Source organism: Colossoma macropomum, unplaced genomic scaffold, assembly GCF_904425465.1.
Source record: "Colossoma macropomum unplaced genomic scaffold, Colossoma_macropomum, whole genome shotgun sequence".
Taxonomy (NCBI): domain Eukaryota; kingdom Metazoa; phylum Chordata; class Actinopteri; order Characiformes; family Serrasalmidae; genus Colossoma; species Colossoma macropomum.
This window is the reverse complement of record NW_023494790.1, coordinates 13,499,994-13,523,954: the sequence shown is the minus strand read 5'-3', so window position 1 is coordinate 13,523,954 and position 23,961 is coordinate 13,499,994. Positions and strand designations below refer to the sequence as shown.

General features: G+C 38.9%; 1 protein-coding gene across 1 annotated transcript in view; it reads left to right on the top strand.

Annotated features, from left to right (window-relative positions):
* The window catches only part of pcdh15b (protocadherin-related 15b), a 302,478-nt gene that overhangs the window by 111,806 nt on the left and 166,711 nt on the right, over positions 1-23,961 (top strand). The window contains exons 12-13 of the mRNA XM_036572205.1: positions 11,717-11,923; positions 16,084-16,218. Coding sequence (XP_036428098.1) covers positions 11,717-11,923; positions 16,084-16,218 — 342 coding nt within the window. The remainder of the gene's footprint in view (positions 1-11,716; positions 11,924-16,083; positions 16,219-23,961) is intronic.

The window sequence follows — 23,961 nt, the reverse complement described above, 5'->3', positions numbered from 1 at the left end:
AGTTACCTTTAAAAATATGAATGCAAGGTACTGTGTTTTAACCAATTTGTACATTAACCAGTAATATAACCCAGTGCTTTATATGGATTATGGTATGGGCCTTTAAAAAGTGTGAGTTCAGTGTCTTTTCTAGTAAACAAGATAAATAACCTTTGCACAATCTCTTGTCCTTGAGTTCTTAATAGGTGTCTTTTTTCCTATTCTCAGGACAAGTAGTTTTCAGGTCATTTTTTCTGCACATGTACATGACACAATGTTTTTCTTCAAGTGAATCAAGCTCTGTCGTCTTGACTTTCGATATCCTGGAGTCTTGAGTACAGCAGTATTTTTAGCATCATTTTATTATACACGGATTAGAGAGGTAAAAAAGACATACTGACTAATGCAGGATATGCACTCTCTTTCCATTCTTCATCCTGGGGCTTTTTTTTTGCCCCAAGGGCAATCACCTTGGGCTTTTCTTGAGGCCAACTATTGCTGTTAGGTGAGTATCTTCAGCTGTTCTAGATTGGTTGCTACCAGTCATATGTGGTGATCAGGGGTTGCCCCTGGAACACAGTATTCTTGATTCCCTTCACACATGTACTATTCTGAGGAAATTTAACAGTGATTAGAGGGGAAAGTTTAGTGTGAATACAAGCTGGTAACGTTGGTAAAGTCAGGTTATCTTGACGCAGTTTACCTAGTTTAATTTTTTTTAAGTTTAATTATGCTAGGTCTTGTGCAGGCTGGGCCATTTTGAGCTGTAAGATAGTATAAGTAGTGTTAAGCAGTGTAAACGGTTGCTTAGGGCCCCTGAACCATTTTCTTTGTTTACTGTTATCATGTTTAGTCTTAGTCTAGCTCTTTCTCTTGCCTAGTTCAAGCTCTTGTTGTGTCCAGTTTTGTCCTAGCATATTATGTGTCTGCTCTTTGCCATTTTCCATGTTTGTATTTCTTGAGATTCATGTTCTCATGGGTGTTTTGCCTCACCTTGCTACTATCCTAACTATGCCCCTAGCATTGGCTTACACTCTTAAAAAGGATGTTTCTTCAAAGGGTCTTTCGCAAAGGGAATGGTTGTATTTAGAACTGTGAGTTCTATATAGAACCATTTAATGCGTGGTGAATTTTTTCTTCAGACTGATGGCAAACATGGTTTTCTTTTTGAAAATGGTTCTGTATATCAATAAAAAGTGTTCTTCTATTGTTACATTGTCAAGCTTGTAACTGTAGAAGAACCATTGTCCCCATTTTCAAAGAGACCCATTTTCAAAAAGGTTCTGTATAGGACCATATATAACACATTCTCTGTCAGTTGATTGAAAGGATTAAAAGCAGCAAACATATTTTATTTAACAGGCAGAGAAAGGATTTTTTATTCTGTTGGGTAAACTGTGGATAAAAACAGACAGCAAAGATCTGCAAATTCTTTTGACCTGTATTCACTTGAAAACAGTACAAAGACATGATATTTAACCCTCTGGGTTAAAGGTCCATGAACTCAAATTTAGTGTTTCTATGTACGATTTCTGTACACGACTGACATGTACACGAGTTATGAGGCTATGAAGAGGGGTTGAGATACACTTCATCTGCCTCTCACCATGTGTAACTGGTGGATTTGTGTGTCACGACACTCATGACTGACCCTTCATTCTTTATTCAGTCCACGTCGGAGACACACGTGATATGGTGTGCAAAAGGTTTACAGTTGCTGGTTGCTGTAGTGGTTTTGGAAAGTATCGGTGAAGATAACAGAGCATTTTGATGTGAAAAATATGGGTATCATGCTATATGCAAGAGCCTTTAAGGCTACGTTCACATTACCAGGTTGAAGTGGCACAAATCTGATTTTGCCTGATGTGACTCAGATCTGATGTTTTCAGAGCTGTGTGGACATGCAAATCTGATTTTTTGAAATCCGACCTGAGCCACTTTCACATGTGGTCCTAGATCGGGTATGTATCCAATTCATGGCCGTGCAAACTTAATGTGAACGCTCAGATCAGAATTTGTATGCTTTTTTTCCACTGCACATGTGGCATTATTCAGTGTTACCATGGCAGCAGTGCCAAACAGAAGTTAAAGCCTGTAGACGGTGGAAAAGCACCACATCTCACCTTTTTTGTCTTCGCCTCGCTCTAATAATGCAGCTGAGAACTATTCAGAGTTAATTATCTTCACAGTCCATTGTCATATATTGCGCTTCATAATGCGTCATATTTTTTAGCAGAAGACAGGTCTGGACTGCAGGCAGGCTGGTCTTGCACCTGCACTCTCGTAACACGAAGCCATGCTGTTGTAACACGTGCAGAATGTGGCTTGGTGTCTTGCTGAAATAAGCAGGGATGTCCCTGAAGAAGGTGTTGTCTGGATGGCAGCATATGTTGCTTCAATATGCACATGTACCTCTTGAAACAAACGATTCCTTCACAGATGTGCAAGTTACCTAAGCCATTGGCACTAACAGCCTCCCCATACCATGACAGATGCTAGCTTTTGAACTTGCGTTGGTAACAGTCGGATTTCCACTTTGCATGAGTCCTTCTCAGATGAGCTTCAGTCCAGAGAAGTCGGAGGCATTTCTGGATTTGTGGATACCGCGACTAACAGTGTTTAGTGACAAGTGTTTTCTGAAGTATTCCCAAGCTCATGTGGTCACATTCATTACAGAAGCATGTCAGTTTTTAATGCAGTGCCATCTGAAGGATTAAAGGTCACAGACATTCAATACTGTTTTTCAGCCTTGCTCCTTATGCACAGTGATTTGTTTTAGATTCCCTAAACCTTTTGATGAGATTTTGCGCCGTATAGGGTAAAATACCTGAAAAAATTCTTCCCATTGCTCATTGGGGAACGTAATTCTCAAGCCGTTAACGCATTTTTTGGCAAAATGGCAAGCCTCAACCCGTCCTTGCTCATAAAGGATTAAGCTTTAATGATTTTCCTGAATGCTGCTCCTTCTATTCTCAAGCATGATTGCATGTTTTGGAGTATTTGGACTAGCTTTTTACTATATATACACACACACACACACACACACACACACACACACTATGGATCTTTCACATCAAACTTTGGGGCACAATCCCAAAGCTTACAATTGCCCAAACTGTCTTGGTGTACTGAAGCATTAAGATTTCTCCGTCAAACTTTACACTTGGCACAATGCAGTCAGGTAACATTCTCCTGGCATTTGCCAAACCCAGACTCGTTCATCAGACTGCCAGATAGAAAAGCGTGATTCGTCACTCTCAAGAAAATACGTTTCCTCTTCAGAGTCCAGTGATAGCGTGCTTTAAACCACTCCATCTGACGCTCAACATTGTGCTTGGTGATGTAATGTTTGCATGCAGCTGCTTGGTCATGGAAACCCGTGCCATGAAGCTCCTGGCGCACAGTTTTTGTGCTGATGTTAATGCCAGAGGAGGTTTGGAGCTCTGCAGTTATCGAGTCACAGAGTTGCTGTGGTTCTTAAACGCTTCCACTTTTCAATAATACCACTCACAGTTGATCGTAGTATATCTAGGAGAGAAGACATTTCGCACACAGACTTTTTATATATAACAAAGTTTGCAAGGAAGAACATTGAATATAGAGATGACATGCATCATGAAATTGTGATAGCGCAGTGCAAAACTGACAATATGCATTGTGGTGTGGCAGTGCATTGTGGAGAATGGACACTCTATTAATTATGCCATCTAATGCAACTGCAGTGCTTAAGCACCAATGATCAGCAGCAATCAACACCTCGCTCCAGCACTCCTCCTGCCCCCCAGATCCAGTGTAATACAGGTTAAAGTGAATTTACAAATTACTGCTTTCTGTTTTTATTTGCATTTCACTGTCCTAAATGTTTTGGAGTTGAGTTTGTACATGATTCATGAGTGAGCCATTGGCCTTTCATGCTTCATGTTGTGTCCTGATTACTGAGATTTTCATGGCAAGTATGAACAGGTGGATCCTGTTGAAAGATTGTTTATAGACTGCATATTATAATAATGCAAAGCTAGAGGATTACCATTAAAAGTATTCCAATAATATTCTGGGTTTTGGGTATGAGTAGGGCTTTGCTGTTCCGATAATTGTTTAAAATAAAAAATTAACACATTTTGCATACATTTTTTAGTAGGCTGTCCATTTTGCAGATAGTCTTGATGTCTGTACTTCAGTAAACCAGGGAAATATTGTTAAAGAAGTGTGGAGGCCTCATTTGAAATCAGAAGCATGCCTGCATTGAGCAAAAACAAATCAATTTGTTTGGGCAAAGCTTAACTTGTTTACTTGATTCGCATCATACAAATGATGACAGTTTAAAGTAAATAGCTTATGAAAAGAATTAGTTATGCTGTGTCTTTTGTGAACGATCTGCTAGTGCCATGGACTTTAAGAGGAGATGTAAGTATAAGAGAACTCTGGAATTCTGAGACTTTGTTGCAGAAGTTTGTTCTCTATAGAAGATGTGGAAATAAACAAAGTGTCATTTGACCAGAGACGCCCACACTTTTTTCTTGTCAGAATGTTTTCTATCTCTGGCCACGGTCAAAGTCATTATGAAATAATTACATTTATATACACATAAATGACAGAAAAAGATTTTCATGAAATCTTTGATTACTCGACAACTTTAGCCTACTGATACCAAACTGAAGAATTTGGCTGAAGAATTTATTTAGGAAAGCAGTGGAGACAAACAGCATCTAAATGTCATTTTCATTCTTTTTTTAAGTTTTAGATTTTGACACTTTGTTGTAGACCTTTTTAATCTTTTTTTTTCTTTTCTAGTTTTCTATTTAGTCTTTTTTTTCCTCCTCAGCCAAAAACTGAAAGTGCCGTTTTTGACCATTTAGGCCAAAAAAATTGGTGGCTAAAATTTTGGTGCCCCAAATTTTTTTACAAAGAAATTCAATTGCATTTTAAAATTTCTTTTGTATTTATATTGTATGTTCCTCTGGTTTACAAAAGTGGTAAGCTACATAAAATCCAGCTATCCAGTAAGGAAAGCCAGAAGCAGTGGTGGAACCTGCCATCCATCCATCCCATCGATTTGCAAAAACTTTTTACAGGTGAATTTTTCACAGTTCATATGCAGATTTTTGTGGAATACAGCCTTATTAAAAAATACAAAAATATATGAAGAGTTTATTTGCAAGACACAAAATCAACTGACTGTCATGAGTTATTCTAACACACAGCGCATTCTGAACCCTAAATATGTTTTTTTTTTTCGCAAAAGCTGTTATTGTCCAATGTCAAGGCATTGCAACTTCACATTTTACAGCAGAAATAATCAAGCGCCAATGCTGTTCTCAAGCAGAACCTGATGAATCCATTCAGTGAATCAGCACACAATATTGGGGTCAGGTGACACAACACTGCCACAAACTGGCTCCCTTCTTCCTACAAAGAGCAAAAGTATGTAGGTCTCAAAATAATGGCTACTGCATCTAAACAGGGCACAGTACGTCCAACAAATTCAGCCATGTGTGCGCAATTCCATACTGGGCATAAAGTGCAATATTTGGGTGTAAAAGCCAAAATTTCATAAATCAATTATGGGAGCAGTGAGGCATTTGAGATTCAGCCTTAGCATTTTCAGAGGAATGATCTTATAGATGTTTTATATTGCACATTAACAGACTGTTTTTGTTGCAGTTTTCAGCACTTACCTTCTTTTTTACATCAAGGAATGTTAAATATTGCACTTTTTTATAATATTATAATATTGCAAAAACGTGTATCCATTACATGGCTTACCTGTACTTTATTGAGTTATTTTACTTAATCAAAACAACTCAACTGCAGTTTTATTGATATTACCTGCAAATGAACTCTTCATATCTACCACGGCCACCATAGCGCCATTGTTTTGTTGCTCTGTGATCACAAAAATAAGATCTTTTTGTTCGTGTGCATGCAAAACATGCCTGCTTTTTTGGGCAGAATTCGTCCTGGTTGTTTTTGAGAGCTGGCACAAATGGCTTAGTACATCTGGCCCTGAGTGTAATGAACATGATTGATTGTAACTACACATACCCATCCCAGTCTGGCTAGATTAGCTGGCTAGCTAGACTCAGTTTCCAAGCAGCGGTATTGCCTGGCATACCAGTCATTTCTTCCAGCAAATGAGAAGAGATTTACTGCCAGTGGGATTTACTTCTTTCATGCATTCTTTCGTGTGCAGCCAGTCAATGTTTGGCTTTCCCTTCACCAAAAATCAGCTGCAGTCAAATTCACTAACCATGAAAAGGCCCATGGAAGCCTTTGAATCGGCCCCTGCTAGAGTAATCTGTGTTTAAAATACAGACATATCATATGTACTTTTATCAGCCAGTCATATACACGCTGACATGCTTTTATCTGTGCAAAGCAGTGTGAGATCACTTCTTTTCCTTCTTGTCCTTCTTTTCCATTCAGCCCTGCTCTGTCAGTTTTCTGCACCAGTGAAATGAGCTCGGTCCTTGTGTGCCAACTTCATGTCAACCCATCAGTCATGCCTCCACCACTCAAATAGGAGCCTGAGTCTCATTATTAACCCTTCATTCTCCATTATGTCCATGTTACCCCCATAGTCCAAGCTCTCCACAGTCCATCAACTTAAGCCAAGCTGTCATTTGAATTATTGGCTGGTTCAAATAGCATTAGTCTAATAGGCATATTGGACATTGACAGAACCCGCATATGACAGCATCTGCTGTGTCATGTTTATGTCAGGGCAGATGTCATATGCTGGTTCTGTCAATGTTAAGTAGCAGGCTTCATGTAAAGTGTTACCCTTTAGTGTCAAAACAATTGCATTAGACCACTAGGCTACCAGAAGGTTGCGGGTTCAAATCCCACGACTGACTAGGTATACCTTGTTGTGCCCTTGGGCGAGGCACTTAATCCTCCACTGCCCCAGGTGGCGCTGCTCTGCTGGCGACGCTGTGCTGCTCTCAGATTGGGCATAGTTAGGCAGCAAAATGACAAATTTCCCTTGTAGGACCAATAAAGTACATAACATAGATTGCATAAAAAACAGGTTGTCCATTCTCCACAATGCCTTGTCACATCTCCATGATGCACATTGTCACCGTTTTGCATTGCGATATTGCCTTTTCATGTCATGATGCATTGTTGCACCTATGGCGTATTACTTATAAAGAAATAAATGTAAAGTAGTGTATGTCTATAATGTTCATGTATTCAACAGAAGAGTATTTATTTTCCCATTTATGTTGGTTTTGTATGGAATTATTTAAAAATAATTTGCAACCTCTTAGCATAGTAAATATTCTCAAGCAACCAAGTGAACATTTATTTCTCTTGTATGTTTTTTTTGTTTGTTTTCCATGATTAACACCATGTGTAATTTTTAGGAATCTTTGGCATTTTAATCATTTTTTTATATTCATTTTCAGGACAGAATAACCTTTTGGTAAGGCTAACTTTGGAAATACCTTAATTTTTAACCTGAACACTAGGACCAGAGACATACTTTACACAAAGATGCAAACGCAGGCGCGTCAAGCTATACAAACATGGTCTTACAATGCAGTTTATAGTGCAATTTATAGTGCAACACCAGCGCAAGCTGCATTCTGAGCATTATAGCCATGGGCCCTATAGTGAGAGGCAAGCCTGGTCAAGCTCTCTGAAGCAAGCGTGTACCTTGCAAAAATAGCTTCTTAAAAATAATATGATACATTATCACCTCTTCATTCCAATAGAACAAGTAAAGCAGCTCACATTCCTCCACTGTTCGCATGTTTAGCTGTTGTGGCTGTTGGAATTACAGTAGATCCTGTTCTGCTTTGTCCTCTATTGCCTCCTTGAGAAAAACACACAATGAGTTTTTACTGATGGACTGTGCGTTTGCAATGTGTTGGCCGGACGTTGTGATTCGCGTTCATGTACTTACGTTGAGTATGTTGTGGCCTAATGCCCACTTCATGATAGCAACATTGCACTAATTACTCCCAGCATTTTCTGATTCATATTTTTCTCATGTGTGCTTGTTAGGCTTTGGCTAAACCACAAGGTAATCCAGCGGATGCAATATACTTGATATTCCCCATCTGTGAGTGAAGTGTTTTATCAGAATAGATGTTGCCGCTCATATTTACACTTCTGTCAAGCGCTGTCAGCTCTAATGGGGAAATGGCCTGTCAGGAGCTCAAAAGCATCGCTGCTGAGTCATCAGTGGAGCCTGGCACAGGAACATCTTTACATGAAATGCTGCATTTTCTGCTCAACTCTGGCTGAAACCTACTACAGGAGAGGGGTGCTAGTGTCATGATGCAGTCCCGTAAAATATATTCTGATCACTTGACATGCTGTAGCACGACTCTGTGGCAACCCTGGTCAAAATTTCTGGTGCTGTGAATAGTTAAGTGACTAGAAGATGAGCTGATCTCCAAAAGGCATAAGGTTAAAGATGAATTAGTATGTATTTTACACAATTTTAGAGTGGAAAAAGGAAAGGAGCACTATGCAAAAGTTTGGGCACCCCTAGAGATTTGAGCTCTCAGATAACTTTCACCAAGGACTTAATTGTTAGAGCTACAGCTTGTTCACAGTCATCTTTATAAAAGGCTAAGTTTCAAAATTTAAAGCTTTGTAAATACTCTGACTCCTCAAACATTGTCTCAACAGTCAGCATCCTAGTATTCTGAAAAATAAAATAATTGATGCCCACAAAGCAGGAGAAGACAAAAAGATAGCAAAGCAGTTTCAGGTAGCCGTTTTCTCAGTTTGTAATTTAAATAAAATGGCAGTTAACAGTGGAGGAACGGTGGAGGTCAAGTTGAGGTCTGGAACACCAAGAAAACTTTCAGAGAGAACTGCTCATAGGATTATTTAGCAGACTGAAAAGACTGAAGATGAAAAGAGGATGGCTTCTACCACAGGATAGTGATCCTAAACACACCGCAAAATCCACAATGGACTACCTCAAGGTTTTGCCATGGCCCTCACAGTCCCCCGACCTGAACATTGAAAATATGTGGATAGGTCTCAAAAGAGCTTTTGCAAGAAAGAATGGGTGAAAATCCCCCAAACAAAAATTTAAAGACTCAAAAAGTGTTTACAAGTGGTGATTCTTATTATTACCACGCAGGGTGCCCAAACTTGCTTTGGGCCCTTTTCTTTTTTTGTCATGTTGAAACTGTAAAAGATGGAAATAAAAAAATATCTTCCTTCAAATGTTAAAGAAATGTGTCATCACTAACTGCATGCCTTTTGGGAGTTGAGTCATCTCGCTTAGTTATTCACAGTAACAACAATTTTGACCAGGGGTGCCTAAACTTTTTGCATGCCTGTATTTATAAGTAGTACTGAATATCATTATATCCTGAATATTCAGTTTCTGTGTCATATGTCAGAGTTTCAGGAAATCTTATCCATATCATACTCTCTCTGTGATTTATTTATTTTTTTGTGAGAAATTAGGTTGTTGTAGATTGCACTTGGTAATATCTAATAAATAAAATAGGTGATAGTATGTGATAGAATCCATGCAAGTGCTTATGTGAGTGCTTTAGTTTTTCTTCTTTATTTGGTCACACTTTACTTTAGGGCAGTGTTCATAAGGCTACATGACACCTATGCAAGCATGTCATGACAACTGACCCAAATCTATCTAAATGTATAAAGGCTTCTTGTAATAGGCATCAATTGTCATAAAGGCTGTTTTTGTTAACTTTGCTGTCAAATTAATAAAACACCTATGTCAGGTGACATCTCACGAAATGGTCAAATGACCATTTGACCATTGCTTAAATCTTACAAATGGTAAAATGAAACTTACTTTACCTCAGGGCCAGTGACACAGTGTCAGTAAAAAAAATCTCTCACCTGACATTGATGTTATGTCAACTTGTCCTTAAAGTTGGCAAATGCATCCTTTATGACAAATGGTACCCATTTGAATAGGTGTTTATAAGTATTTATGTAGGTTTATGTTTATATTACATTCTTATAAATGGCTTATGAAAGGGCATACAGCTTTAAACAAACGCTGCCCTACAGTAAAATGTTGCTCTTTATTCATTCTCCCTAATTTTCTTTAAATCAGTTTTTAGTCTGGCATGCTAGAGTCCCACACCGGATATGGCACCAAGGTCCACGGGTCCTAAGCTCATGACCAAAAGCATTTTTTGGTTATATGTTCAATATGTTATATGTCACAAGTTCTGTGTGAATAAAGAGATTTAGAATTAAACAAGTGGGGGCTAAATGCTGTCAGCAGCATACAGCATGAGAACAGGACAGTATGGAAAGCCCAGTTAAAGCTCTATATCTGCTGTAATATTAATTGCTTCGAGGGATCACTTAACATCAGCATCTTCCAATATAGGCCAGCCAAACATCGTTTCCAATTGTGGAAATGTGTGCAAAAAACTCTCAATTGAAATGACCAGTATTATTCTTAATTTGGCCATAAAAAGTACATTCATGCAGGAGCCTATTGCCAAAACCATAAACAGGTTAACAAAATAAGTTGACAGCTTCTGTCAGGAAAGAAAACATTTAGTGTGATTTAGATGGAAAAACAAACTTTCACTGTCATTAGCAAGGGTTCAGTGTTTTGGCCTTGTTTTGGTAGTTTGCTTAATTTACACACGGCTCCACTGTCTCTTAGAACCCGCCACTGAGAGACCACCTCAATTATCTCTTTAGGGTATCTTTAGCCATAATTACATACTGCAGCATATGTCACTCTCATTACAATGCTAGTCCTAATTGCTGCAGTTTGTGCTTTTCATCTGGCACCAAAATCTCTCCAACACCATCTTATTGTTGACCGCAGTTGTAGGACATAGTAGCGATCTCTAATTAGCATCAGAAGCCTTGTCTAATTAGGATCCCTCTTAAGCTTTTTTTGTGGTCTGCACTGATGAAAGCTATGGATAAAACCAGTGTGATTCAAACCCGGCAGTGGATGGCAAGAGATGCTTAATTATTGCACATGCCCACCTTTGTTGTCCATCCATTGGCAGGAATCTTTACAAAGAAGATTGTTGGAGCAGTCTTTGTGAAGATCAGTAGTACGCAGCTCCATTGCGTTTTCATAAAGGCCATTTATGGGCTGCGTGTCCTTGGATTTATACCAATGAAGGAGGCAGCAGAATAGGGAATGACTTGTTTTAATAGAGTGCAGCCTTCATTTCTTTGAGTGGAGGATCATTACAGTCAATGCAACATTCTTGCGTGGTTTCAGCAGGTGCAACCTCAGCCTCATCTTCATCAAGCGAAATGCTGTTTTTGTCATTAATTGATATTATTTTCAAAAGCTTATAATATATATCTTGGATCGTTTTCACATGTTTGTAGTGTTGTGCAACACGTATTTGCCTGGCATTTTCATAAACATAACCTGCATTACTACATTGCTATGTAGTTGCTATGTACTACATCCTAGCGATTTTCATTTTATTCCAAGAAAAGGTTTCAGTGGCAAATCAAATTTCTCCATTGTGGCTGACTTATTGGCACATTGCAATCAACTACTGGTTAATGCTACTATAACTAACTAGGTCAACTTAGCAGTGTTTTTTAACTAATGCTAAAGCATCAGGTGCTCACGTAACATAAAGGTGTTACATAAAACGTGTTACCTTGTAATGGCAAATCTAAAAGTTTCGAGTTCCATAATTTGTTTTTTATTGATTTTGCCAAATTGCTTGCATATCTGTCTGGGGGGAGCTCCCTCCTCAAGGATCTTTTTACTGACTGTTATCTCCAATTGCAGGCTGAGCAGGACAATGGCCACCCCCTCCCAGCCTTTGCTAACCTCCACATCGAGGTGCTGGATGAGAATGACCAGGCGCCATACTTCCAGGCACCTGCCTACCACGGCTTCATCATTGAGTCTGCTTCAGTGGGCACCACTATCTCCAGTAGCAGCAATCTCTCCTCCCCTCTGACCATCATCGCTCTGGATAATGACGTGGAGGAGGTGAGGTTCAATCACATATCGTTATCATCAGAAAACTGCATAATTCTCTGGTAACAATAAAGTGTGGTGTAACTTAATAGTGAATATTCCATTCAGTGTCCAGTTGACACCAAATTTGTGTTTGTAAGTAAAAGAGATGTTTCAGTTTAATAAGAAGTTTTTGTTGTGAAGAAATGTTTTACTGTCCAATCCATACTTCCCATTTTTGCCAAGTTTTTAAATATTTGAAGTGACTTTACCCTATTGATGCAGAATATAAATTGAATGTAATTGGAATTTTTTTAACACAATCTTTCCCCAAATTTATTCATGGCTAATTCCCTGCCGCTAACTAGGTATCCCCCATCACACGATGCCACCAAGCTGGGTGGGGGAAGGCTAGCATGTGCTTCCTCCAAGATACATAAAGCGCCATCTTTTCAAACTACTATGTCACTGGACAGCTCAGCACACTTGGAGGAGGTGTAATGGTGAGAGGAAGGGCCGTGCCTCCCACCCAGAGAAAGTGCGGCCAACTATGCTCTCTTCGATTCCAGAGATGGCTGTGCTCACAATCTCTTAATGATAGAGCCAATGCTTAGACCATTGCATAATTAAATCTATAATTATATAATAACTAGTGCTATCAAATATTTAAAATAATTAATTGCAATTTATCACTTTATTTTATGTAGTTAATCGTGAGAATGTAAAATTCTTCCTTTTTTAAAAGCAGTGCATTTTGTTATAGTTATATGAGCAGACCAAAAAAGCTTAATCGGGATGTACATACCCAATTCCAAAAAAGTGGGGAAGTGGGAAAAACGTAAATAAAAATAGACAGCCTGCATGTGTGGATGCGTTTGTAGATGCAGCGCCAAACTGTATTCACTGACAAGTGTTTTATGAAGTATTCTATGCAAGTAAGTCCATACAGTTCTGTTCATTACAGAAGCTTGTCGGTTTTCATGCAGTACCACCTGAAGGATGGAAGGTCATGGGCATTCAATAGTAGGTTTTAGCCTTGCCCTTTACACATAGGGATTTCTCCAGATTCTCTGAATCTTTAGATAATGTGATGAACAACGCAATTGTGTATTGAGAATTGTTTGTTCATGAAAGCTCCTGACATACACAATCAAGATTGCATCACATGTTACCTTTTCACCTGCTTACCTGTAGAAAATGATTAAATATCTCTTTTTTGTGCTGATGTCAATGAGATACTTGGAACAGACCGTTTACAAGTCATTGAGTTATATTTTCTTTCAGTAATCCAATAGCATTATTTTTATTATATGAGCATAGGGTTTATATGAAATAGACATGAAAGTAGGATGACAGCAATCCAATTTCCATCACCAGCTGTTTTGGCCACCACGATTGTAGCCCTCTCATGCTGCTACATAATGTCTTGTTTTGAGGGAACAGTAGCTTTGCAGATGCTTCTGTTAGTTTGCTGCTTGTTGACTTATCCACAATTCTCCAGAGAGCACTGTCCAGTGCAGTCTGCTGAAGATGCTAATGCTAATGTTACTGATATTACTGATATTAGACTGAAAAAGTAAATTCAGCACCACATTGGCTGGGATAACATTTATCAAGATCATTAATGGAACTTGCCATTTTAAAGCTGTGCTTAAGCAAAAGGGCTACAGTCGCAGATTGTTTGAAGGTTCAAACTAGAAAAATTAGTTAAAAAAATTGTGTTAGCATGTTATTAAACTGTGAACTTCAACACCACTACTGATTATATTTAAATAGCATAGCAGAGGGGTATTTAAACAAAACATGTGAAAGGTCCAGTTACATCAAATTTCTTGTATACAAATGTCCAGACAAAAACATTCAGTTAAATGCTTAACCATTTACTGTTTAATCCAGGCAATTAATGAAACGCAATAAGAGGCATCAAATATGCATTAATAAATGTTTTATCAAAGCATATTCATGTTTAACATTTCCACTTTTGACCACAGACTCTGAACAGATGAGACACATCAATTTTGAACTTGAAGTGGGGAGAAAAAGGCACAATTCTCTGTTCAGTTCTCTCTGTTTGAAGAAATTTAGATTTTCTTCTGATGCAAAGAAGGTGTGGTAAAGTCAACAATCCATCTGAAAGATCCTGCCATGAAGGGAAAAACAGTTAAATATTTGTGCTTGGAAACTTGAAGTGTTCTTTACTTTCCAGAATGTTCGATGTTGTTCATCACGCTGGCTTTACAGATCACCAAGACGAAGTGCTTAAAATCTCACATGCTCTTTGCACATAATCCCAGAACTTTTTTAAGAGACTGGAAACTGTCCTCAGCTCACACCCTAATGGCCTGTCTTCTTCCCGTAGCTCACACTTAACCAAGTGCCTGTAGGTATTAGCGAAAGTGTTGCTAGACCCTTGACTAGAGGTGTGAAGTCCTCATCTGGCCTTCCTCTTTTTCTGTCTTTTCTGCTGTGCTGTCCTTTCTTCTACCATTTAATTTGTTTAATGCTCTGCATGGTTACCGTCTTGTGCCGTGTTTTATTGATTTGTGTTTACGCTCAGAGCCTGCCCACAGTGTCTTTGAAGTGTCTCGTTTAGAATTTTTGGTGAATCTTTAGGACAACTCGCAGCTGAAAAAGAAAGACCACATAAGGGAGGGGAGAATGTTAGCAAAAGTGTTATGGCTGAAACCGTTAATAAAGGAATCCCCTGCGCTTTCCTTCAGATTTTTTTTTTTGCCATTTTCAGCACGAGGCTGCTGGTATAGCACAGTTCCTCACTCTAATTAGTGTTCAGGCAATGTGCGTGTGCATGAGCGTCTGTGTGTTTAAACTTTGAGTGAGGGCTTAGCAGGGTGCACTCAGGCTGACGACGAGAAAGTCACCAGGGACCCTGTCTGTGTAGGTCTCCATGCACAAGAAAGAAAACACATGTAAGGTTAATCATATGTATCTACCATCACGTGAATAAACCACAGTCATCCAGATCATTTTCCTCTCAACTTTCTTTACAGCCGTGTTTATGCTTGGATCGAGCCCATTAACAACCAGGGTCACAGAAGCATTAACTAACAGAGCAGAGAAAACAGGAGCAGCTCACATAATGGAAGTTGCCATAAGCGTTGAAAAATGCTTACGGGCATTTGTGTGACTGCCATGGGCATCCAGGTCAGCGAGGAATGTTGATCAGGCCGCACAGCAAGGCATACACCTATAGATTCCTACTGTATGTCTTGTGTGCTGAACAGTTTTTCATATCTCTGTGGTTCATTTTACAGTGCTCCATTGAGCTTTTAACATTTTGAACTGCAGGCTTATTATTCTTTGACTTCTACAGTTGAGACGGTGTATGGGGTACTATTCAAATAACAGAGACCACCTTTCATTTTTTGACATCCACTCAAACAGGCAGTTAGTTAAGAAGTTTTTAGCATCAGGAAAAAAAAGCAGAAAGATCACACAACTAAACATAATATCTTTTTCCATATTTATTCTGTCACCTTTTGCTGTTATTACAGCTTCCATTCTTTTCGAGAGACTTGCTTACCATTTTCCAAAGAAATCTACTGGGATATTTTTTTCGTTCCTCCAAAGTTTATGATCTTAAGAAGTAATCCCGAGCAGTCAGTGATGAGGCCTGGTTACCGAGGTGGCCAGTCCATTTTTCTGAGAACACCAGCAGCTTTTTGACTCCTACATTTTTCTCTGTAACAGCTTTTTGACAGACCCATAGTGTTAAGTTTCAGATATTTAGCAAGAGTGGAGCTTGATTTTGTTTTGATTATCTGATGGCGGCAGTTTTGGTGGTCTGCATGGTCTTGCATGGTTGTTAGGTGTTTTGTTTTCTCCTCACCTTTTAATCATTTTTTGAACTCTAGTTTTGGAAAATCATGTTATTTTCCTTCTCAGAAATATCTGCTAAAATAAATAATAGTATTTGATTGCTGTGCATTAAAAAAGGAAGAGGTAAGTTGTAAACTGTGGATTTGGCTTGCTTTTCCCCCTCTTTTTCTCCTGCCTTCATCCTAGGAATTAGTTGAGTTGTCCTCAAAATTCATGGATGAACTAAACGGGCTGATTTCCTCTGCATTTGCAGTGGTTTGCTCTTGGTGTTTTGTTTTTTTTTTATTTTTTTTATACCCACTGAATTGCATGGACCCCTTACATTGACATTGGAATATAATTGATACCCCTTGCAGAGCAAAGATCCAATGGTACGAATCTCCCTGGACAACTACGACAGCATCTTTGCGGTGACACCCAGTGGGCTGGCACGCTACTTGACACTCTTGAAGCCTGTGGACCGTGAAGAGCAGCAGAGTTATACCTTCACGGTAAGAGACGCTTGCCACCTCTCCTCTATAAACCCGCTTAAATCCAACAGTGCTGCTGCTTCCTCTTTCACATATATGCTGCATTATCTTTGCAACACTCTATTTCTACTGAAGGTTATTTTGAGCCCAGTTTCACTGAGTACTGTGCTGAAGTCTAAGGGTGTCTGAGAAATATTCATATTTATATTATATTTGTATGTAAAGTTGTTTTTCTGGGCAGTAAGTGTTTATCTGCTTGGAAGAAAGGCTAATATTAAATTAAGTACAAATAAATAGCACAGATTTCCCTAAATTTGTACTTTTTAAAAAAATATAAAGCAAATATAAAGCTGTCTGTATAGCATTAATGGAAAACATACCAAATGGTAATTTAAAGTACATACCATTTTTAAATAACCTGTCACTTCAAGCAATATGTAATAAATAACACTTAAGAAGGTTACTGTCATAGGGTTTAGTTTGGTTACAGTGAGTGAAGTCTTTCATGAGTCTGTTTTTTCCCCCTTGTCATGCGCATCATGCCACTACTGTGGTTCTCTTTTGCAGGCTTCTGGTACAGTTTAACTCCTTTTTAGGGCAGCAGGAGGTCCCTTAGTTTTTGCGCTATGTATTCTGTCTTCAGTAAAATTGGTGGAATATGTCTTGATGGAAAGTGAGCAAGCACATCAGCATTTATTATTTAAAAGTGTTTTTAGTTTTTATTGAAGCAGTTGTACAAGATTGTTTGTAGCTGCTGTTGTGCTGTCTGTTTTTATCTTGTTTTGAGGAGATGTGTGAATTGTTTTTACATCAGGGAGCTGTCACCCCTCCTCGTTCATTCTTCATTGCTCACTAGCAGCTTAATTTGATCATATTAATTCAAAATAGTCAGTTTCCAGGCCCCTGGCGAGTAGGCCATTCTGGGGCCTGCAGAAAGAGGACAAAGCTAATCTTATGCAGAATCAAAATGAATTGCTATTATACAACCACTTTCTTGTGATCCCTAAATTAAAGCAACCCACAACACCCAGTCTTATCCTAGAATGACAACCTAATAACAAATCAACTACCAGCTTTATTAGGGGGGCACCCATGATGAGCAATCAAATTTCTGTAGGGGCTGATATCATCAAGTTCTGGGAACTAAAATACATGTCTGTAATGTTTTGATCGGAAACAAAACAGGTTAAGACATGGACATGAGTAGATACATATACACCATCGTTAGCTTACAGATACTGTGTTTATGTGCACCAGCATTAGCTTAATGCAGATGTACTATTGGAAAATCTCTTAGAGGTGCTAGCATAAATGAACATTATAGAGTTGTGGGGTTTTTTTTGTTTTGTTTTTTGACCATGTTTGGCAAATTAAAGGTCTAGCTCTAATAGTCAAATTATAAATTCAATATATTTATCATTGTGGCATAGTGTATTTACAAATGAGAAAAACTGTAATGTAATAACTTGTGTCCTTGAGGCAGCCCAGAATTTGTAGTCAAAATCCAAAAGTTGGTTTATGTAGTGTACTCTATGAAGGTGTTGGTGGTGAAATTTAAAGGAATGCTCTAATGTTTTATGACCTAATTTTCATCTGTTGCATCTGTAGCATACAGTTTGTTACCACAGACGATGATTTATATACAGTGTTCCATGCACTTAATGAAAGCTTAAAAAATGGGTTGATTCAAGACAACAATTGGCACACAGTTGTACCCACTGGACAGGAGCTGAAGCAAGCCGACTAGACTGAAAAAACTGGGTTGCAAAATGCTAAATTAGGTTGAAAATCACTGGAGTATTCCTTTAATAAATCCTTGTAATGGCTGGAATATAGTGGAGAAGAGAAGCCATACCTGTATTCCTGTAACCAGCTCACAACTTACTAATTATGTCTTTGACAACAAGGATTCTTGTTTCTTTTTACTGTATTAAAGTTTATTTGTATGTAATAAGATCAGAGGTTATGTAGTGTGTAAAACACACCTACTGCCCTGATAAATAGTTTTAAACCATTTTCTTGACTTTTTCCCAGACCAGTATAGACATTGTATTTTTTCTGAATCATCAGTCTGCGGTTCACTGATAGTTATTTTTGTCTCTGTTATACATCATAATCACAGAGTGCATTACTGCACAGTGCTACATTTTATGACTGGAGGAGAACAATAGTGTTTTTTCATTCTGTCCAAGAATAATACCCTATTGTGACTCATACAAAGGACGTACAATTTCATCCCCTTGGTTTATCCTTTGGCAAGCAACACATGTTCGAAATCTAAATGTTTTTTGGCACACTCATTTGTCCGACTGTCTGTCTGAGCAGGAATGTTTTCAGGGTTCTGCTGGGTTTTTATGTACAATATGTTAAAGTTAAAAGTGGGAAGCTAGAGTTTGGGGATCGATCGTGGGCATGAGAGAAAGCAATCAGTGTAAGAGCATTCATTGAAAAATTAAATTGTGGAAGGAGATAAATAGCGCATCCTAGACATAATACGATACAGTCGCCTCCCTCATTAACTGTTCCCGCAGTCTCCTGTACAAGCACCTTTACCTGGAGAACTTTAATCATGAAAGCAGTTAGTTATTAAGCTCCAAGCTCCATTCTCCTCATGCTGCCACGTACGTGGACTGAATCCCAGCGAAAACCACGGTTATGCTAATGACGCAGTCGACCCTGAGTGAAGACGCACGTCCCGGGATTCTTTTTTTAGCCGAGAGACAGATAGGAGTGACTCTAGCTGAGCTGCACGCTAGAGCTGAGACGTGTGAGTTCTAGCGGTGGCAGAGTGCTTAGGTTCGACACACCAAAACTTTGTGCCTTTGATTGGCAACGCTCCGCTCCGATCCCTAGAAGATGATGTCATGGCTCGGGATTGATTGCCCCTCACTGTGGAGTATTGCAGCTTCAGCTCTCCCAGCAGTTTTCCAATTCTGATTTGATTTGTGTAGCACCTTTTACAGGCCGTGCTGTCACTAGCCAGCTTTGAAAATCTGCAGTTTTAAACCAACAGAAATGGCAACTATGTACTTTCTCAAGCCTGAGCGCAAAGAATGATATTGAAATATACAAAATATATATAAATAGTGGTGGACAGTAAGAAATATACAGACAGGCCCATAAGTATTTGGAAATCAACTAAGTTATTGTTATTTTAGCTTTTTATCTACCACAGCATATCGGAATTGAAATTAAACAATTAATAATGTGTTCAAAGTGTAGACTTGCAGAGAAAACAGAATGACCAAATTCCTTCCCTGGTGAAGAAAAATCAACTTGTAATATGGAGAGGGAAATGAACTGCTTATTATCCAAAGTAGGGATGCATTGATACCAATACTGGTACTGGATCTCAATCTGATACGATGTTCATTTACTTGTACCAGACCTCCTGGTAAAAAGGCACCAACACCAACATCCTATACCAGCTGATACTGTGTGATGTAAGCCTAGCGTAGTCTGCTGTGCTAATGAACAAATGACTCAAGCTGGCAGGGAATGAGGGTCTGCTCAAACTCAAATGCAAAATCACTGGTCACTTTAAACATTCCTCCTTGGCATATTCCCGCCAGGAATTCACTGTGAGATTTTAAGCACACGCAAGCACAATCAGAAACGCTTCCTAAATACTGGTGGAGACACGTAGACTAGCAAAATGGAGGGGAGAAGTCAACATTTGCGGAATGAAAATCCATACATGCAACATCACTTTGTTTGACTTAACAGAATTGTGAGGTATAAACGTTAATATGGTGATTTTTTAAATTGTCTTTATAACAGTGTTAGCAAAGTGTCAGTTTTTCAGTGTGTTTGCTCAGTACTCAGCGGGCAGCATTTTATTTTGAAATAACAGTTATTTAAAATTGTCAGTAGACAGAGCTTTCTGTCTGGCTGCATTTCATGTAGCATGGACTGAGCATTTTCGTACAGTGTAAATATATAAATCATAGGCTTTGTCCATACATGGTGGGCTATGCAAACGTACAGTGTGAGTCACCAAAGAACAAGATTTCTAAAATTACAGTGTATGTCTGACTTTAGAAGGCATTCAACTCCAGCTCAACCAGCCAAACAGACGAGTCCAGCAACATGACACATTAGCCTCAGATGTGATTCTTGCTGTTGCTGTGCCATAGAGACTGGTGTTAAAAGAGGCAGAGGAGGATCAAAACTATGAAAATGTTCTGAAGTGCTTTTCTGACATGGAATAATCCCACTTTTGTCCACTGCAGCACTACTCAATCCAAGGTAACTAATGTAGCATAGCTAGCTAATGCATGTCATTTAAATTAACTAGATTTTAATGGTGTAACAGTTAGAGTACATTGCACTCATTTACACTGACAGCTACTTAATTCTAAGTAGGTTACTCAGTAGGATACCGGACTCTGTATTGGCGAGAACTAAAAAAACATATACTTGTACTCAGTCTCAAAAAAATTATACTGACGCATCCCTAATCCAAAATAAACCACCTCATCTGTCAACCACTGTGGAGGTAGTGTTATAGCGTAGGCATGTAAGGCTGCCAATGGAACTGTTTCCCTTATATTTCTTTATGATGTGACTGCTGACATCAGCAGCAGGATGAATTCTGAAGTGTATAGGGCTTTGTTATCTGCAGAGATTCAGTTAAATGCTTCAAAGCTTGTTGGATGGCGTTTCACAGTGCAGATGGACAATGACCCTGAAGCATGCTGCAAATGCAACCCAAATTATTTTAAGCCAAACAAGTAGAATGTTCTGCAATGACCAAGTCAATCACCTGATGGTGGTCCTCTAGTAAAGGCCTGGCAGAGCATCACAAGGGCAAAAACCCAGTGTCTGGTGATGTCTGTGAGTTCCAGACTTCAGGCAGGCAGTGCCTGCAATTTGGCAAATAATTGTTACTTTGTCCCATTACTTTTGAGTCCATAAAATGGAGGCAGGAGGTTGAGGGCTATGTATAAAAATGGTTGTAATTTCTACACCATCCACCCAATTTGGATGTAGGTACTCTTAAAGCTGAAAGTCTGCACTTTCACTTACTTTTGGTACTTAAGTTCTTTTTAGTACTTCCGCACTTTAACTCAAATAAAAATATGAAAAGAACACTTCTACTTTTACTTGAGTAATGTTTTACCAAGGATAACTTTACTTTCACTCAATTAGGATTTATGTACTCTACTTCTGTATATTCAATTCAATTTAATTCAGCTTTATTGTCATTGTACCAATACAGCGAAACACTGTCTATACTTCTCTGGTGCAGTGATACAAAAATAGATTAAAAAAAAAGTGCAAAGACAAAAACACAAAGACAATAGGTGCATAGACAGAAAATATAGTATACTACAAGCTAAAATGTTAACTCAATTTTACTGTAATATTTAGAGTTCAGAGGCCTTACACATATAATATTCAATAAAACTTTTTGACCAACATTATATGGTTACTTTGAGATTGATTTGTCTGGTGTGTATGAGAGGAATCACTGTTACCGTTTAATCAGCTTGAAATGCAGCAGGAAAATCTCCATCAATACTTAAGAGCTTTCTCTTAATGTTTTCTCTTGTCTGACCCAAATGAATGATATTATAATATAAAATAGAAACTAGCATTTGAATTTGATTATACAGTGCTTCACAATTTTCTGAAGCGTGAAGCCTTATATTAAATGCAATTAACCTTTCTGGCAAGTGTTATGTCTACTTTATAAAGTTGTTTTTTTGTTTTGTATCAGAGGGATCACTGCTGCCATCTTATCAAGGCTTAAGTGGAACTCAGTGGATCTCATTTCAGGCCAAATCTAGTCAAGTCAAGTGGTCTTTATTGTCATTCCTCAATATAACTTGTATACATTGGAATGAAACATCGTCCTTCAGGCACACAACACAGGAGTACACAGAGTGCAGATACATGACAAAGTGAAACGATTGCAGAATGTACAATAAATACACCAGACAATAAATATACAGAACAATAAATACACCTGACAGTAAATGCTAGACAGGACAACAAAACACTATATACAAATGAGCATCATGTCTATGTATATACACACATGCAAATATACACATGGATTGCCATCAAAGCAGCAGGTGAGTGATGAAGGTAATAGTGCAAACATTGTCAACCATAAACTGTGCAGAAAGACTGAGGTCTCATAAAAAAAAAAAAGTAAAGAATTTAAAGTGCAGATGTACAGTGGTGGTAAAGGGGTGTGTGATCAGCCTATGATGGATGTTGGAAGGGTTGTAGATTAGTCCAGGTGGATGTTGGGGGGCATCACTGTGTTTAGTAGTCTGACTGCCTCAGGGAAAAAGCTGTTGCAGTCCAGAGTTGGTGGAACGGATGCTCCTTCTGCCAGATGGCTGGAGGGTGAAGAGTCTGTGAGAGAACTGGGAAGGGGTTATCCACAATGCTGCCTTGCTGATGCAGCGCTTGCGCTAGGGGGTGTCAGTGGGGGGTAAAGATCTCACATTCCTGTAGGGTCCTACAGTTCAAGATGGCATAGTTTCCATACTGGTGAGACAGCTGGTCAGGGTGTTCTGAATTGACCTCCTGTAAAAGGTCGTAAGGATGGAAGGGGGGCAGGTTTGCTCTTTTCATCCTTCGCAGGAAGTGAAGTTGCTGCTGGGCTTTCTTGGCTATCCAGGTGGTGTTGAATGTCCAGGTGAGGTCATAGGTGATATACACACCAAGGAACTTTTGACTGTCTCCACAGTTGAATAATTAACGTGCAGTGGAGAGTGATCACTGCAAGTCCTTCTGAAGTCAACAATCGTCTCTTTCATCTTATCATCATTAAGAGGTAGATCGTTGTCTCCATGCACACTGATTTTTTGAGACCTTGCCTGACCACCTTCAAATTGAAAAGTCAGCGGGCTGCTTGCAGTCTAGCTGGACTCCCTGGTGATAGTTTGCTGTTTCTCTGCTTTACTTTTTTTTTTGTTTGTTTAGACATATATGACCTCTTTACACCAGCTTATCACCTCTAATGCCTGGTCAGAGTTTTGGAGCCTCCTGCTGCTCTGTTCATACTATATTAGCCATTCACATTACCATGTGAACGTTTCCTTGCTGTTGAGAGCCGTTTCCCGTATTCAGTGAGGCTGATGACGGCAGACAGTGGAGGGGCTGGAACGCATGCAGATTTGGAAGCATGAGCGGAAAGGGTGGCTCAGGGGACCCGATAGTGCATGTTAGCATTCACGGCACTCTCGCCACATGCTGATTCATACGGCGCCTGAGCCTACCTGCCCTCAGCCCAGGGAGCTCAGGAGCTTCAGGTCCGCCTTGTGATGTTGCTGTACACCCAGTCTGTCGTCTTACATACAAATGACTGCACAGCAAGTTACTTGTGGCACAGTGAGGCTAATAGTAATGACTAATGATTATTTCTATAATCTTTGAATTTGTAAAGTTTAATCTACATAACAGAAAACAATACATAGCTCTCTGTGCTTTCTGTAGTGTATTGCAATGATGTTGCTTATTATATGGATATTACAGAGCAAGAGAGTACTTTCATTTGAGTACAATTCATTGACTTTTTTTTTGTACAATTGATTGGGAGTAATCAACTTTGTCGACACCTCTGACCAAAAATAGCACCGTTTGGCAATAAATTAATGTTTGTCTTTCCCGACTCCATTCAAAGAAAAAAAAAAAAGGATGCAGACGTGGCATATTGATTTGTTGACAAGGGAGTTGATACACAAACAAATAAATATAAATACATATGAATACACATAAATACATATAAATACACATTTACCACCA